We start from the raw sequence: 19282 nt of genomic DNA, 5'->3' as shown, positions 1-19282 counted from the left end.
CTATAAGCTCCAGTAGTTTCAGCTGTTTTAAACTAAAAAAGAGCCCTGAAAAGAATCTGTCCAAGTGGAAACCAAACTATTTATTGTATGGAAATTAAACTGATAGGCAATGGCGGAGTCTATTTATTCTAGCTCACTTGGGTTCAGTTCGGCTAAAGATCCATTGTCACTTACCTTGCTGCATCTAGAATCTGAAAAATCCTCCACCTGTTAAAGGAACAGTAAAACCAGGTGCTAGCAAGAGCTTGGTAAGAGAGGAATTAAAATAATAAAAGTTTTCCATTTTGCTTTGATAACATATTTTTCCAGCTTTCCAAACCGCAAGGCAACAGCTCATGGATGGCTCCCCAACTTTGCTCCCCACTAGCTCCTCTCATGTAGTGGGGGATTATGAATCAGAGGGCTTAAAGGGGCAGGGCAGCACTGAGAGCCAAACCTCTGAAGGGCTATGGGCTGAGAATGATAGATCCTCCACTCGGTCGTAACTAATTGCATGCCCCTTCACACATGCGATGGCAATCTAAGCAAAAAACAGAAGTCAATAAACCAAAACCCAGACCATACCAAACCAAGCACTATGGCATCCCTAAAACAGAAATGCCTGATGGAAAGAAGCTAGGAGGAATTTACAGGGATTTTTCATACCATCAGGGATATATGAAACACAAGTAACAAAAGGAAAAGAAAAGAAAGAATGATTAGACTTTGCGGATGCTTTTCAAACAGATGAAAATTCAAAGCACACAGAAAGTGATACATAAATCAGCACTAGTTCCTTCCACCCAAATGCAAGACATCCATCAAAGTAAGCAATGTCTCTCCATTTAAAAAATTACTCATCTGTTTTCATAACATATGTCTTAAGAGTCACAAAATACTAATTCTACTATGTGAATTTCTGATATCGGCAGGGACTGGGAAGTTGTGCACGGGTCAATTGCTAATTTGAGAGTTCAAATGGGCTCAGTTAGCTTTTTGTTTTACTATATTAAGCATGGGATATTATAATGTGGTAACACTTTTGTGCCCACAGCGAGTTATATGGCCTGGATATTTTCTTGAGAGAAGTGTTTCTTTACATCAAATATATCTGGAGGCTTTAGGAATGAGGTAAGAGAGACTTTTCATAGCACAACTAGCAGCAGAGGCCTTGCATCAGCATTTGAGAAGCAATATACAGCTCTTTTATCATCAGTTCTTGGCATGGCTAAGGCCCCCTTCCCTAGTTCTACGAGTTGTTAAGACTGGTGGAGAAGCAAGTGTTATGAAAACAAAAGTGATGTAGTTAATGACATCAGATCTGTTAGACAAGACACCTCCATTAGCTGACTCACCATCCAGGGTCCAATGTGATCCTCTTCCATTCCGGCCACAAGAAAGAAGTAATCTAGAGTATTCTGGCCTACCCCATGATTTAGTTTCCCTACACAGTGAAGAAAGGGTAGTACCCCTTCTACTGCACTCAGCTTCATGAACCAAATATAATACAACTTTGGGTGAAAAATAAAAACAACAACAACATGAAAACGTAAAGTTATATGTTGAATCGTAGTGCTAGAAAATTCCAAAGTCAAATATGTAGCCCTTTCCAAAACTATAATTTTACTTTTGCTGCATTAATAGAAATCCTCAAATAATATAAGCATGTACATAATTTATGTATATTGATGTCTATGGGGACCAGAGCAAATTTAACTTTGCCTCTTGAGATTTTTTTAAAACTTTCTATGTAAGTTTCTCAACTGTCTATTAAAGTTTGCTCAGGGATTACACTTTTGGAAGCTCATTGCCTTACCTGGGAGTCCAGGTTGCCGGAGGTGGATTATTCAGTGGTGAGCCAGGAAGATGTTACAGGTGCACCAATCAAAAGGGTGGGCAGTCATCGGAAGTGAATCAAATGCCATGAGGAAAAAGATAAAAAGGAGAGGCATACTGATTAGAAAAAAAATGAATTAACTTTACAAGTCCACTTTACTTACACATACACACACACACACGCACACAGTCTTTGGAAAGGTTCTTAAATGGAATCTTCTTAAAAAGACCCTTTAATAAAATGAAAGGATAATTATGTAATGTGATAGAGGTGCTAATTATCACTATAACAGCAATCATATTACAACATATAAGTGTATCAAATTAACACATTGTACACCTTAAATTTACACAATGTTATGTGTCAAATATATTCAATTAAAAAATCACCCCCCACAAAAAATGTGTCATTTATTATGTGACAGGCATCATTATAGGTACTTAAGGATACGGCAGTGAGTAAAACGGACGCAAATCTCTGCCTTCACAGAGTTTACAATTTTGTGGAAGATGTTTTTATACCATCTGTTTGGAAAAGAGTTCCACAGAAATATACTGTATGTTATGAACTCTAGGAAAATGTTTCTCCTAGTTTTATTTATGTATTTATGTATGGAGAACATATCCACTGGCATCAGATTCAACATCTGTATTAGAAAGGCTTCTCTTTCTGATTGGAAAGGACATTATTTCTTTTCATGATTTCTCCGTGTGGAAACTTCCCCCCGCCCCCCACCAAAGGCTGTAAGTCAGGTTTCTTTTTAGTGAGGCCATTTGCTGTTCATAGAATTCCACGTGCATATACCTTGAAATACTGTGAAAACAAGAAGTCTCTAGATGGCAGCTTCATAATACTGTGGGGTACCACATCCCAGCAGGGTTTTTCTCATTGGATGCTCTAGTGTTCTGTACCACTCTGAGATTGGACTCATCAGCCCTCAGCAAGCCACCTCTTGAGAAAGCAACAGCAGGTGGTGGACAAAAGGAGCTGTGCTTCTTATGCCCATGACCCAGACACTGGCTGGAGAAGACGCAGTAAGAGTAACCTTCTGGACCAAGGTTCAAGATGGGACCAAATATCTCTCAAGTGACAGCTACCTAAATGTTAAATTAGCAGGAAAGGAATAAAGACACAGACCTATTAGAGAATGGACTTGAGGATATGGGGAGGGGGAAGGGTAAGCTGTGACAAAGCAAGAGAGTGGCATGGACATATATACACTACCAAATGTAAGGTAGATAGCCAGTGGGAAGCAGTCGCATAGCTCACAGAGATCAGCTCGGTGCTTTGTGACAGCCTGGAGGGGTGGGATGGGAGGGTGGGAGGGAGGGAGACGCAAGAGGGAAGAGATATGGGAACATAGGTATATGTATAACTGATTCACTTTGTTATAAAGCAGAAACCAACACACCATTATAAAGCAATTATACTCCAATAAAGATGTAAAAAAAAAAAGCAGGAAAAGGAAAAGATGAAAATGAAGGGAAAACACACACACACACACATATACATATATATATATATATATGTATATATATATATATCAGTGGAAAAATGGGAATTGAGGGGGAGACTTGGGAGCCCCCAAAACTCCAGATAGGGATTCGTGCTAACTAGAAACCTCAAATGATGACACCTACCCCCTGGCATTTAGATTCTCAGGGTAGGTGCTTAATGCTTCAGAATTTAAAAAGTGAAGCTTTCTAAGCACAGGGAACTATATCCAATACCCTGGGATAAACCATAATGGAAAAGAATATAAAAAAGAATGTATGGATATGCATAACTGAATCACTTTGCTGTAGAGCAGAAATTAACACAACACTGTAAATCAACTATACTTCAATTTTTTGTAAAAAGTGAAGCTATCTATTCACTTTGACATTAAGGATCCAAATTAAGATGTAGGAAAAACAGGATGATGTAAAAATCCGAGAGCCTCTGCCTAAAAATCGGGATTCCTGGTTTCTAATCCCGTTTTGCCAATGACTCATTTGATCTTGGGCAAATTCTCTTCTCCACTCTCTCAGGGAGCCATATGAAAAGAGGGATTTTCACAAGGTGGTTTGTAAAAATCCTCCAGTTCCAATATTTTTGTAATTCTCTAATAGCTTTGCCTTTCATTTTGGTGCCAAGTTAGTTAAAAGGACAGAAATCTCTAGTCGTTTTCTCAGTACAACATGCCATTAGTAGTTCAGAGAGCCCAGAGCCCCACAGTCTGAGCCTACAAGTAGATGAAAACGTGGCCAAAACAATAACAGCCAAGTTGAAATGCAGCCGATCATCATTCTGTCCAGGGAAACAGCTTTGTTTATTTGAAATAGAGAGTGGCTGGTTCTCTAGGATGGAAAAGTTCTACAAGTAAACTTAACTGAGAATAACAAGGAAAATCTAATTGATAAACAATTAACACCCACCCGCCCTTCTCTTTCTGCTCGTGCAGCTGCTTCATCTGTCGGGAGCCTGGGATGTTGGCGATTGCTGTCAATTAGCAGAGACCTCCACAGCCACACTCTCCCAGATAAAGGCTTACATAGATGCTCATATTTTGCAAAGGGTGGTTAAAACAAAACAAAACAAAAACCCACCAACACCGTTTTGGTCTAACGGCAAATCTGTGGCAGACAATACACTCTGGGAACCAATTACCTCCCACTGTTCCAGGGCTGCCAAGCAAACGGCCGATTCAAGCTCTCTGATTCGTGATACTGGATTGGTTTGCTCCCATACCCAGAGCTGCTGTGCCCTTGATCTCCCACCTTCTTCCCATGTAGGATGCCCTTCCACTCTCATCCTGGTCTGACCTAATATACTGCTGCTCAGTTACCTGCCACCTCCTTTTGTACCTTAGGCCACATCCTCATTTGGTATCTGAAGGCCAAATGCAGTATATGTTATTCTGTATGTTGAATCTGGTCCCCTAAATGGGAAGGTGTCCTACACAAAGTCCCAGGTGAAGGACTCTTACTCTTTTGTTGTTTTTCCCAATATTTATATCTTTATTGCTAATTACCATTAAGTACTTTTAAAATTTTTTATTGAAATATAGTTGATTTACAATGTTGTGTTAGTTTCAGGTGTATATTAACGTGATTCAGTTATACATTTTTTTAGATTTTTTCCATTACAGGTTATTACAAGATATTGAGTGTAGTTCCCTGTGCTATACAGCAGGTCCTTGTTGGTTATCTATTTTATAGAAGGACTCTTATTCAAACTGGTGGGGGAAAATGCAGAAGCCAGATGAACGGCCTGGATGATTTTTAAGGCCCCAGGCAAAAAAAAAAAAAAAAAAAAAAAAGCAACTCGTCTTCTTTACTTGTCTTCTTTACTTTAAAGCTACTATAAAAATGATGCCTGGCCTCAACCTTTTGCTCATGCACAAGCCTGAGAAGCAGTGGGGGGCCGTGGAATAAGCCTAGGTCTCACACAGACTGGGTTCTAGTCCAGGCTCTTTCACTTACTAATTGTATGATACTGCAAAGGTGCCTTAACCTCTCAACCTTGATTTCCTCATCTGCAAAATGGGAACAAGTATAGTATCCACACAAGTAATGATGTTCAACATATTTAACAATCAATACGGTATGGGCACTGGCCAATCAGAAAAGAAGCCAACTGTCAACACCCTGTGTAGACAGGACAATGCATGCCCCAAAAAGTGGTCGTGAGGATTAGATGGGATCATGTCTGGAAATCCCGTAGCAAAGTACCACGTCCAGGGACAGAACTCAATAACTTTTGTGCATGATTATTTTTATCCAGGGAAGAAAACTAGTAAGAGAATTGTCCAACAGTATTTTGAGTGTAAGGCAGGCCAGGGTCAAGCCTCCTAGCCTCCTGTGGCTGAGCCCTCTTGCCACCCTGGGAACACAGGCAGCTTTTCAAAGCCACAGTTCAAGGACATCTACATGTACAAGGCCATGTTGAAAGCAACCATATTTATTGTTATGGGGAAGGAGTATCCCCCAATATGCATGTTCTACTGTTTGACAACTCTGCTTTCTTCCTCATTCCACGCCAAGCCTACCAGAAACTGTGCAAACTCCAAGAAAGGGAGCTCTTCAGAGTCTGTCTCAGAAGACTAGAATCCAGAATATCCTTTCCAACCTTTACTCTGTAAGTATTTGCTTTCATCCCCTTTGGCACAACTCTGAGGCCTCCTGAGTTTGTCTTGACTGCTCCTATCATAATGGCCTCCTTCCCCCCAGATACTAAATCTGGCTTCCAGACCCATCCTCCTGGCCTACTTTCCCTGACAGCTGACAAGATTTCAATCCTATCCTTGCCTTTGAACAGGAACATTTTAAGACTACAGAGTCTTCTAGATCCACAGGAAGGACCCTCTAAAAAATGGTTCAATCTCCAATCCCATGATATTTAGAGAGGACATTTTTTTAACATGTTTATTGGAGTATAACTGCTTTACAATGGTGTGTTAGTTTCTGCTTTATAACAAAGTGAATCAGCTATACATATACATCTATCCCCATATCTCCTCCCTCCTGTGTCTCCCTCCCACCCTTCATATCCCACCCCTCTAGGTGGTCACAAAGCACCCAGCTGATCTCCCTGTACTATACGTCTGCTTCCCACTAGCTATTTTACATTTGGTAGCATATATATGTCCATGCCACTCTCACTTCGTCCCAGCTTACCCTTCCCCCTCCCCATGTCCTCAAGTCCATTCTCTACGTCTGCGTCTTTATTCCTGCCCTGCCCCTAGGTTCTTCAGAACCATTTTTTTAAACATCTTTATTGGAGTATAATTGCTTTACAATGGTGTGTTAGTTTCTGCTGTATAACAAAGTGAATCAGCTACATATACATATATCCCCCTATCTCCTCCCTCTTGTGTCTCCCTCCCTCCCACCCTCCCAATGCCACCCCTCCAGGTGGTCTCAAAGCAATGAGCTGATCTCCCCATGCAATGCAGCTGCTTCCCACTAGCTATCTATTTTACATTTGGTACTATATATATGTCAATGCTACTCTCTCACCTCCTCCCAGCTTACCCTTTCCCCTCCCCGTGTCCTCAAGTCCATTCTCTACGTCTGCGAGAGAGGACATATTTTTGATAGGGATTTGTCCCCATACCTCTCCATTTATACCACCTAAATACACTATATACAATACAGTGTAGAATATATAACAGAGAGCTACGTTGGCTATGTCAAAACCCTGTGGTTCATAGCTGCTGGTTTCTTTTTCTTTTTTTTTTTTTTGCGGTACGCAGGCCTCTCACTGTTGTGGCCTCTCCCGCTGTGGAGCACAGGCTCCGGACGCGCAGGCTCAGCGGCCATGGCTCACGGGCCCAGCCGCTCTGCGGCATGTGGGATCTTCCCGGACCGGGGCACGAACCTGTGTCCCCTGCATCGGCAGGCGAACTCTCAACCACTGTGCCACCAGGGAAGCCCAGCTGCTGGTTTCTTATTCGCTGGAGTCATGTGGGTGGGGAGAGACAAATGCAGCACAAGGGAACAGAAAGAGGCCTGGACGAGAAGTCAGAAGACCGAGGTCCTCATGCAAGCTCTGCTGTGTGACCCCTCACCAGTCCACTCTCCAGAGGGGAAGACGGCTCTCAGTTTCCCTATCTGCACAGTGAGGGTGTTAGACTAGGTGCTTTCCCAAAGGTCCCTGTTCATTAGAACATTCTAAGACTTTATAAGGAATGTGACTCCGGAACATTCCTATGAATAGAGCCTGGGTTCTTACCAACCAAGGCTGCGAGAAACACTCTTGCATTGCTCTGAGAGACTCTAGGGCCCAAGGCTGAGTAGACAAGCTTCTTTTCACTGGCCCACTTTTTCCATTAGGTCTCCAGACCTCCCTGGCTCCTCAGGGAACTGCACCTGTGCATGCTCGTGACCTTCTGGCCAGTGCCCGGCGTGTAAGTCAGGAGTTACCTAAATTCTGCATAATAAGCCAATTTAAGGAGAGCTACTGATGGCTTAATTGTGGTCACTCTCTGAGGTTATACTTGGACTGGGTGGGAAACCTGAAGGAGTGATTAGTATGAGCAGATCAGCTGCTCTGGGCTGGAATCCTTCTAGTACCATCTCTCTCAACAGCATGGAGTCATTCTTTAACCCAACATTGGATTCAGAACTCAAGTGGCCAGTATAAACAAGTGGTTTGAAAGGTCTTCCTACCATCATCAATCACAGACTCCAAAGGGCTGGGAGATGTCTCTGGGTGATCTATCTTTTAGAAACCATTAGTGTTGCAGAACCCTTTCCTGACCCCAAGTCTCTGCAGAGGCAGGGACTTGCTGCAGATCACAGACTGCCTCAGTGGCAGGGCCAAGACCAGGATCCAGCTCTACAGGTCCCTTTCCCTGACAGGGTACTACCCACCCCATGTCCACCAAAGCATGCCTAGGGCAGCAGGCAAGCAGGCATCTGTGTCCCCACATACGACCACACAACCCTTCAGAACAACTCAAAGAGCAATGGCTGCAAAAGACTGGGAAAACAACCCTAAAAGACCCCAAGGACTTTCAATTCTTCCTTTCCAGTAGCTGTTAAATTGTAAACACATTTTCCTAAGCTGCTCTCTCAGGTTTTGTTTTCTGCCTACCCGCACATTGACTACATCACACCGTAACCATCAGCGATTCTTCTGTTCTTTTCCTTTTGAGAAATAACGCCTAATACCTGGGCCCTGTATTGCCAAAACACCAAGCACGTTTTGGAAACAAAGTGGATCTGATGAGGAAGATTGCTACAGTCCTTTTCAAAGAGTGTTTGCTTACCTATTGGCAAGTCAGGCAATTCTCAGTTGCAGAGGTCTTCCCTAAGCTGTTTGTTATCTGCAGTCATTGCTGAAACCGCCCCATCAGCTCCCCCCACACCCCTACCCACCAGTTTTTGGTAAAATTCTCCCATTTTGGCATCATAAGAGTGCCCTCTAGTGCTGATCTAATTAAGAACCTGGAGACTGAAGGATTCCTGTTTTCGTGGGAAATGGGTTTAGCTATAACTTGTCCTTGGCTGTGTCAAGATATATTCTTTCTGAAGCATCTCTAAAGCACCTACTTGACGATGTAGTCTTTCAGAAAGCAGTGAAAGGAGTGTTTTGCCACTGAACAAACAATGCAAACCAAAAAAAAAAAAAAAGGGAGGGCCTTAAAAGAGATGCATTCCCACTCATGATGCCGGGGCACTGTTTGAATTACAAAAGAGGGTGCACAGACACAGGCCGACTCCATCAATTAAAAGTTAACAGTAATTTTTAAAATAATAAAAAACTATATACAATTTTTAAAGGTTACTTTCCATTTACAGTTATTACAAAATATTGGCTCTATTTCCCGTGTTGTGCAATATACCCTTATACCCAATACTTTGTACCTCCGACTGCCCCACACTACCTTGCCCCTCCCCCCACTCCCCACTGGTAACCACTAGTTTGTTCTCTATATCTGTGACTCTCTTTCTTTTAAAAAGTTGAGATTGATTTTTGCACAAGGAACTCTGTTCTGAAGTGCCTGGTGCCACGCTTCTACACTCAGTAACCTTGAGCAAGTGACACTAAACTAAACACAAAGAAAAAGAAAAAGGTCTCTGCAGGTGATGAGAAACGTGTGAGAACAGGCTGGATGGAGAATGAGGCACCACGAGGCCCAAGCTGAAAGAAATAACGACTTCCAGTACATCACCCTGACAGTAAAGAGCAAAGGAAAAGTGACGTCTGAGAACTGCAGTGCCTTCCGCTTGAACAAAAGAAAGTTGGGTTGTGATAATATAATTCTGAATTCCATGGAATGTTGTGGCTCAGAGAGGCAAGAGATAGAAGACAGAGAAACAATATAGTGGTTCACAGCTGGGGAGTCATTTTTCCCAGGATGAATCATACCTTGAGGCTCAACCATATCTGATTTAGTTGATACTTAGCCGTGTGGCTGACAGGGTCTTGGTGCTCGGCCATGTGTCAAGTCTGAGCCTCTGAGGTGGGAGAGCCAAGTTCAGGACATTGGTCCACCAGAGGCCTCCAGGGTCCATGTAATATCAAACAGCAAAAGCTCTCCAAGAAATCTCCATCGCCACACTAAGACCCAGTTCCACATAACGGCCAGCAAGCTACAGTGCTGGACACCCTATGCCAAACAACTAGCAAGACAGGAACACAACCCCACCCATTAGCAGAGAGGCTGCCTAAAATCATAATAAGATCACAGACACCCCAAAACACACCACCAGATGCGATCCTGCCCACCAGAAAGACAACATCCAGCCTCATCCACCAGAACACAGGCACCAGTCCCCTCCACCAGGAAGCTTACACAACCCACTGAACCAACCTTACCCACTGGGGGCAGACACCAAAAACAACGGGAACTACGAACCTGCAGCCTGCGAAAAGGAGACCCCCAAACACAGTAAGTTAAGCAAAATGAGAAGACAGAGAAACACACAGTGGATGAAGGAGCAAGGTAAAAACCCACCAGACCAAACAAATGAAGAGGAAATAGGCAGTCTACCTGAAAAAGAATTCAGAGTAATGATAGTAAAGATGATCCAAAATCTTGGAAATAGAATGGAGAAAATTCAAGAAACATTTAACAAGGACCTAGAAGAAATAAAGAGCAAAGAAACAATGATGAACAACACAATAGATGAAATTAAACATTCTCTAGAAGGAATCAATAGCAGAATAACTGAGGCAGATGAACGGATAAGTGACCTGGAAGATAAAAAAGTGGAAATAACTACCGAAGAGCAGAATAAAGAAAAAAGAATGAAAAGAATTGAGGACAGTCTCAGAGACCTGTGGGACAACATTAAACGCACCAACATTGGAATTATAGGGGTCCCAGAAGAGGAAGAGCAAAAGAAAGGGACTGAGAAAATATTTGAAGAGATTATAGTTGAAAACTTCCCTAATATGGGAAAGGAAAGAGTCAATCAAGTCCAGGAAGCACAGAGAGTCCCATATGGGATAAATCCAAGGAGAAACACGCCAAGACACATATTAATCAAGCTATCAAAAATTAAATACAAAGAAAAAATATTGAAAGTAGCAAGGGGAAAACAACAAATAACATACAAGGGAATCCCCAGAAGGTTAACAGCTGATCTTTCAGCAGAACCTCTGCAAGCCAGAAGGGAGTGGCAGGACAGATTTAAAGTGATGAAAGGGAAAACCTACAACAAAGATTACTCAACCCAGCAAGGATCTCATTCATTTTCGACAGAGAAATTAAAACTTTTACAGACAAGCAAAACCTAAGAGAATTCAGCAACACCAAACCACCTTTACAACAAATGCTAAAGGAACTTCTCTAGGTAGGAAACACAAGAGAAGGAAAAGACCTACAATAACAAACCCAAAACAATTAAGAAAATTGTAATAGGACATTACATATTGCTAACTACCTTAAATGTAAATGGATTAAATGCTCCAACCAAAACACACAGGCTCGCTGAATGGATACAAAAACAAGACCCGTATATATGTTGTCTACAAGAGACCCACTTCAGACCTAGGGACACATACAGACTGAAAGGGAGGGGATGGAAAAAGATATTCCATGCAAATGGAAATCAAAAGAAAGCTGGAGTACCAATTCTCATATCAGACAAAATAGACTTTAAAATAAAGACTATTAAAAGAGACAAAGAAGGACACTACATAATGATCAAGGGATCAATCCAAGAAGAAGATATAACAATTGTAAATATTTATGCACCCAACATAGGAGCACCTCAATACATAAGGCAAATACTAACAGCCATAAAAGGGGAAATCAACAGTAACACAATCATAGTAAGGGACTTCAACACCCCACATTCACCAATGGACAGATCATCCAAAATGAAAATAAATAAGGAAACACAAGCTTTAAATGATACATTAAACAAGATGGACTTAATTGATATTTATAGGACATTCCATCCAAAAACAACAGAATACACATTTTTCTCAAGTGCTCATGGAACATTCTCCAGGATACATCATATCTTGGGTCACAAATCAAGCCTTGGTAAATTTAACAAAATGGAAATCGTATCAAGTATCTTTTCTGACAACAATGTTATGACACTAGATATCAATTACAGGAAAAAATACAAACACATGGAGGCTAAACAATACACTACTAAATAACCAAGAGATCACTGAAGAAATCAAAGAGAAATCAAAAAATACCTAGAAACAAATGACAAAACACGATGACTGAAAACCTATGGGATGCAGCAAAAGCAGTTCTAAGAGGGAAGTTTATAGCACTACAATCCTACGTCAAGAAACAAGAAAAATCTCAAATAAACAACCTAACCTTACATCTAAAGCAATTAGAGAAAGAAGAACAGAAAACCCCAAAAGTTAGCAGAAGGAAAGAAATCATAAAGATCAGATCAGAAATAAATGAAAAAGAAATGAAGGAAACAAGAGCAAAGATCAATAAAACTAACAGCTGGTTCTTTGAGAAGATAAACAAAATTGATAAACCATTAGCCAGACTCATCAAGAAAAAAAGGGAGAAGACTCAAGCAATAGAATTATAAATGCAAAAGGAGGAGTAACAACTGACACTGCAGAAATACAAAGGATCATGAGACATTACTACAAGCAACAATATGCCAATAAAATGGACAACCTGGAAGAAATGGACAAATTCTTAGGAAAGTACAACTTTCCAAGACTGAACCAGGAAGAAATAGAAAATTTAAACAGACCAATCACAAGCACTAATATTGAAACTGTGATTAAAAATCTTCCAACAAACAAAAGCCCAGGACCAGATGGCTTCACAGGCGAATTCTATCAAACAATTAGAGAAGAGCTAACACCCATCCTTCTCAAACTCTTCCAAAATATAGCAGAGGGAGGAACACTCCCAAACTCATTCTACGAGACCACCATCACCCTGATACCAAAACCAGACAAAGATGTTCACAAAGAAAGAAAACTACAGGCCAATATCACTGGTGAACATAGATGCAAAAATCCTCAACAAAATACTAGCAAACAGAATCCAGCAGCACATTAAAAGGATCATACACCATGATCAAGTGGGGTTTATCCCAGGAATGCAAGGATTCTTCAATATACACAAATCAATCAGTGTGATATACCATATTAACAAATTGAAGGAGAAAACCATAAGATCATCTCAATAGATACAGAGAAAGCCTTTGACAAAATTCAACACCCATTTATGATAAAAACCCTCCAATTTACAAGCAGCTCATGCAGCTCAGTATCAAAAAAATAAACAATCCAATCCAAATTGTGCCGAAGAGCTAAATAGACATTTCTCCAAAGACATACAGATGGCCAACAAACACATGAAAGGATGCTCAACACCACTAATCATTAGAGAAATGCAAGTCAAAACTACAATGAGGTAACACCTCACACCAGTCAGAATGGCCATCATCAAAAAATCTACAAACAATAAATGCTGGAGAGGGTGTGGAGAAAAGGGAACACTCTTGCACTGTTGGTGGGAATGTAAATTGATACAGCCGCTATGGAGAACAGTATGGAGGTTCCTTAAAAAACTACAAATAGAACTACCATATGACCCAGCAATCCCACTACTGGGCATATATCCTGAGAAAACCATAATTCAAAAAGAGTCATGTACCACAATGTTCATTGCAGCTCTATTTACAATAGCCAGGACATGGAAGCAACCCTAAGTGTCCATTGACAGATGAATGGATAAAGAAGATGTGGCACATATATACAGTGGAACATTACTCAGCCATAAAAAGAAACGAAATTGAGTTATTTGTAGTGAGGTGGATGGACCTAGAGTCTCTCATACAAGAGTGAAGTAAGTCAGAAAGAGAAAAACAAATACCGTATGCTAACATATATGGAATGTAAAAAAAAATGGTTCTATAGAACCTAGGGGCAGGGCAGGTATAAAGACGCAGACGTAGAGAATGGACTTGAGGACACGGGGAGGGGGAAGGGTAAGCTGGGACGAAGTGAGAGAGTGACATGGACATATATACACTACCAAATGTAAAACAGATAGCTAGTGGGAAGCAGCCGCATAGCACAGGGAGATCAGCTCGGTGCTTTGTGACCACCTAGAGGGGTGGGATAGCGAGGGTGGGAGGGAGGGAGATGCAAGAGGGAAGAGATATGGGGATATACGTATAGCTGATTCACTTTGTTATAAAGCAGAAAGTAACACACCATTGTAAAGCAATTATACTCCAATAAAGATGTAAAAAAAAAAGTTGACAGTAATTTTTTTTTTTTTTTTTGCAGTACGTGGGCCTCTCACTGCTGTGGCCTCTCCCGTTGCGGAGCACAGGCTCCAGACGCGCAGGCCCAGCGGCCATGGCTCACGGGCCCAACCACTCCGCGGCATGTGGGATCTTCCCGGACCGGGGCACGAACCCGTGTCCCCTGCATCGGCAGGCGGACTCTCACCCACTGTGCCACCAGGGAAGTCCTGACAGTGATTTTTGAACGTGTTTTAGAGTTTCGCAGATGCAAACATCTGTATTTGTATGTTAGGTTCCAGCACTGTGTTTCCTCAATTTGATCATATACATACTTTTGCTTTGAAGGGAAGGATAGACCATTAAGAATCCCTTAGAAATGTTCTAGGTATAACAGGGCTTGCTTTCTGATAACAAGAGCCTGAAAAGGTTTCACTTATAATAGAAATATAAATGTGCGTGTGTGCGTGTGTATGTCTACGGTTTATTTTATCCCATTATTTCCATATTTTGGATTTAGGGATCTGGAACATCCACAATGAATGCTACCTCAGCACTGGTTCAACTCAGCAGGGAAGATTTTCACTGTACCTTTTACATTCCGCTTCACAAGAGGCTGTTCCTCTATCGAATTCCAAATAGTGGATGCTGACACAGACAAAGCATTCACATTTTAACATGTTTAAAACACAGAGCATGACAAAGTCCCTAAGGAGCAATGCTTCAGCAAGCGCTAAAATAAAGATCGAGATCATTCTCAAGAAATATTCAGCCAAGTCACTAAGATGATCAGACAGTAACAACACATGGAATGGTCCATCCTGGACATATGTCACTTGCTTTCCTCAAGGCGCTTCTATCTCTGCTGATGTCAAAGTATGGCAGGAGCCAGTGGCTTGGGTCTGAAACTTCCCTCAAGCCAGCCCCAAAGAGGGAACCGGCAGGTCTGTGAAGAAAGAGGCACGTGCTAGGGTGGAGCCAGCACTGGCTTTGGAGCTGACAGAACTGTGTTCGAATCCCAGCTCTTCCAAATGTCTTCGGTTGCTTCAAACCCGTCAGTCTCACTTTTCTCAACAAAACTGTGACCTCCTTGTGATCTCCAATATCTGACAGAGGGCACAAACCAGGTGCTCAATAAAACCTGCTGAATTTACTAAAACCAACCATTTTAATTTAAAAAAATGAAAAATACCCCTCATTGTCCAGATGTTTGGGAAGAAGTAAACAAAACATCTGTATAATGGACTCCATTGTTTAAAATCTGTGTTGAAGACTTTAAGCCACTGCTGCTCTTGCCCACATAGATCTTGCTAGTCTCTATCAATGTGACAAATCAAAAGGTCCAGGGCTGTGCTTGAGACCCTCAGGCCAAACAGTTCTTTCAGTTTGGCAGATGTAATATTCATGATTGGATTTAACTTGGTGCTATTGACGGATGCACCGCTTTTTGAAAATTCATGACTGGTTCGACATTTTTGTGGACTTTGGACACCTTCCCATGTGAAGATGTAGCGCCATTTTTAGGCAAAGCCTGGGTTTTCACGAGAAAGCAGGTTTCCTTTTATAGCAAGATTCTCAGTTTCATGTCTTACCTGAAGTTTCAAAACCAGGTACCAAAAACACCCTGAGTGTTTCTGCCCCCCAAACCCAAAATATGGGACAAGTGTGTCAGATCATCTGGAAGAGTACACAGAATATCTTTTCTAGAATTATTGGAAATTATACCTAAATGACAAACAATAACAATCGTACTATTAGCCATTAAATAATGAGTATTTCCTATATGCCAGGCACCATGCACTTTACAGGAGTTATTTCATCCGGAGCAGAAGTCTATACTCATTGTATAGATGAGAAAACTGAGGCTCAGAGGGACTCGTACAACTAATAACCCAAATCCAGAATTGTAGGATGCCAGCGCCCAAGCTCATTACCCATTAAGCTGTACTGTACCTGTGAGGCAGGCATCATTTTCATCTTTTACAGGTAAATTAGGTGAAGCTCAGAGAATAACTTGCTCAAGGTCACATACCTAATAAGTAAAGGTGCTGAGATGAGAATATTCAATATTCCCTGACTCCTAATATTTTTTCGAAGTATAATTGATTTACAATATTGTGTTAGTTCCAGGTGTATAGTAAAGTGATTCAGTTAGATATATATTTTTCAGACTATATTCCATTATAGGTTATTACAAAATATTGAATATTGTCCTGTGTTATACAGTAAATCCTTGTTGCTTATCTATTTTATGTAGAGTAGTTTGTACCTCTTAATTCCAGACTCCTAATTTAACCCTCCTCCCTCCCTTTCTTCTTTGGTAACCATAAGTTTGTTTTCTATGTCTGTGGGTCTATTTCTGTTTTGTAAGTAAGTACATTTGTATTTTTTTAAGATTCCATATATAAGCAATATTACATGATATTTGTCTTTCTCTGTTTGACTTATTTCACTTATTTCACTTGATAATCTCTAGGTCCATCCATGTTGCTGCAAATGGCAGTATTTTGTTCTTTTTTTACTGCTGAGTAATATTCCATTGTGTATATACATCACATTTTCTTAAGCCAATTGTCTGCTGGTGGGCACTTGAGTTGTTTCCATGTCTTGGCTATTGTAAATAGTGCTGCAATGAACACTGGGGTGTATGTATCTTTCAAATTAGAGTTTTCATCTTTTCTGGATACATGCCTAGGAGTGGGATTGCTGAATCATATGGTAGCTCTATTTTTAGTTTTTTAAGGAACTTCCAGACTGTTTTCTATAGTGGCTGCACCAATTTACATTTCCGCCAACAGTGTAGGAGGGTTCCCTTTTCTCCACACCCTCTCCAGCCTTTATTATTTGTAGACTTTTTGATGATGGCCATTCTGATCACTGTGAGGTGATAGCTCATTGTGGTTTTGATTTGCATTTCTCTAATCATTAGTGATGTGGAGCATGTTTTCACATGCCTGTTGGCAATCTGTGTCTTCTTTGGAGAAATGTCTATTTAGGTCTTCTACCCGTTTTTTTGATGGGGCTGTTTGTGGGGTTTTTTTTTTGATATTAAGTTGTATGAGCTGTTTGTATATTTTGGAAATTAACCCCTTGCCCTGACTCCAAATCTTATGTATTCCCTACTATGCTATGTGCCACACCTCCACAAGGCACAAACGTAGAAAATAATCTCTCTGTGCACATGAAACCTGCACTGAGAGCAGGGGCTGCCCTCTAGTTACTGTACAAGCCCACAGTGTGCTCGGAAGTGATTCGTTGTGTGCCTCTCTTCAAGCTTCTTGTGGGACCATTTTTCATTTTGAATTTCAGGATAAATTTGCAGGCGGTGAGTGTCAAGCACTTGACTACGCAAGGAAGGGAGGAAATAGCTCATTTGAAGATGAAAACCTAGTGTAAATCTTTACCGCAGCTATGCTACTCCCCTAGGACGTAAATCAGGTGGCAGTGGGTGGGCTAGGGGCCTGTAGGAAAAGGAAGTTGGCAGGCAGATCAGTGCTCACAGGCGCTCGTGCTCTCTCTCTCTCTCTCACTCTCTCTCCCCTCCCCCCGCTCCCTCCCTCCACAGCAGGGTGGAAGTGAGGGGTGCTTCTTGCTATTATACCTATATTTCCTTATCTATAGGAAAATTTGATTAAATCATATATATATGAAATCATATATATTTTCAAATCTAGAAAATCCAAGGCAAGTTGACCAAGGCAAAAAACAGGAAGGAACAGGAGTACATGCCTCATTCCAAGAAGTCCCATGTAATTACAGTAGTAAGAGGAGAACTGTTGCCTTGGGAAGGAGCTGTGTTTGTCTAATGATGGAGGAATTCATTCTTAAGCAGGGTGAGCCAGGCCACTCACAATTTGACCTGGATGTAGCTTTAAAACCTATCAAAGTTGGAAGGTACCTTAGAGACCATTCTAAGACCACCCACTGCTTTTTTGCAGGCCCCGAGAGAGAAGGGGACTCGTCCAAAGTCACACAGTTAGTACGTAACAGGGCAATAACCAGCTCCCAGACCTCACGACTTCCAGTTTGAGTCTTATAAGTACCAGGGTCCTCTACAAGAAAATGAATGTGGCCATCTAGGATAGAGGGATGGGAGTGAGAAGGCCAGTTGGGAGTCAGCAGTAGGGATCCAGGCATGAAGGCTGGGCTTAGTTGTTTAATTGGAACGATAACCTTGAAATATGGTCTTTCCTGTCTCTTTGTACAAGTGACAAAACTGAGCCTCAGAGAGAAGGGGCTGCCAAAGGTCCGGCAGCTACTTAAAGACTGGGACTTGAAGGTTGGTCTGATTCCAAAGTCTATGTGCCTTTTGCCCTACCTATGTTTTTGCCCCCTCAATTCTCTGTGGTCATCTCCCAAATAGAAAGGAGGTCCCTCCAAGTTACAAGTGAATTGTAATGCCTTCATTATTTTGCAGTTGTAGTGAAAACGGGGTGAGCCCTCATCTGCAAACCCACATCCAACAAAGCCTTGGTCAGTGCCTGGTTCTCAGCTTCCAAGGAGCAACTCTGTACTGTCCTTGGCCTTGGGAACCAAGAAAAAACAGGAAGCCATCAGGGTTACCTATGAAGTCCTTCAAAACCACTGAGGGCTTTGTAATCCACGCACCTCCCCCGCAACAAGAACTGGTGGTGTCACCCGAGGCTGCTGAGGCTGCCCATCTGGGAAGTAAGGGCATCTGAGCTGTCAGCTAAGTGGGATGATGCTGTGGGAGTTTCTTGGTGCCTGAAGGCAAGGGATCCAGCTGGAGTCTGCATACAGCACTAGGCAGTGCTCATCTCCACGCACAGCTCCCCTCAAGGAGTCCTGCCTCAGCCCTACGACGGTAGCCCCACGGCGGCAGATCGGTGTCTCTTCCTTCCGGAAAGTGGACAGGCACTGAAGTAGTGGGGCAGTCCCCAGGAGTCAGAGGAAGAATTTGGAACTGCTTATTTGAAGCTGGACTTGCTGAATTGCTAATTGCCCAACTGGCACATCATTAGGCTACTTGCTCATTCTTCCCGATCAAGGTAGGGTGGGGAGTTGGGCAGTGGATATCCTGTAGGCAGTAGAGAAATCACCAGGCAGCTGGGTTTGTGGAAACCGAATCCTAGTTTCCCACTGACACACATCCTGATCAATCTCCGACTGCCCAACCGTTGGCAGTTGCCCTTCACATTCTGGCTTTAAGCTACTCTGCCCCCAGCCCCTCATCAGATACGTAAAGATCTGAAAGCCCACACGAGCTGCTGCTGTAAAGGAAGCCCAGTGTAAAGGAATCTTTCTCTAGAGAAACCCT

At 41.9% G+C, this 19282-nt stretch overlaps 1 protein-coding gene across 2 annotated transcripts in view; it reads right to left on the bottom strand.

The window, feature by feature from the left end:
- Nucleotides 1–19282, bottom strand: part of HS6ST2 (heparan sulfate 6-O-sulfotransferase 2) — a 291184-nt gene that overhangs the window by 79488 nt on the left and 192414 nt on the right. The window contains exon 3 of one of the 2 annotated variants that reach the window (XM_060003066.1): nt 175–207. The exons of the other annotated variant lie outside the window; for it this stretch is intronic. Within the exon in view, the coding sequence (XP_059859049.1) occupies nt 175–207 (33 nt within the window). The remainder of the gene's footprint in view (nt 1–174; nt 208–19282) is intronic. 2 annotated transcript variants of the gene reach the window in all.

This window comes from Delphinus delphis, chromosome X, assembly GCF_949987515.2.
Source record: "Delphinus delphis chromosome X, mDelDel1.2, whole genome shotgun sequence".
Classification (NCBI taxonomy): domain Eukaryota; kingdom Metazoa; phylum Chordata; class Mammalia; order Artiodactyla; family Delphinidae; genus Delphinus; species Delphinus delphis.
Note: the sequence above shows the minus strand (reverse complement) of the source record. Positions and strands in the feature narration are given on the sequence as shown.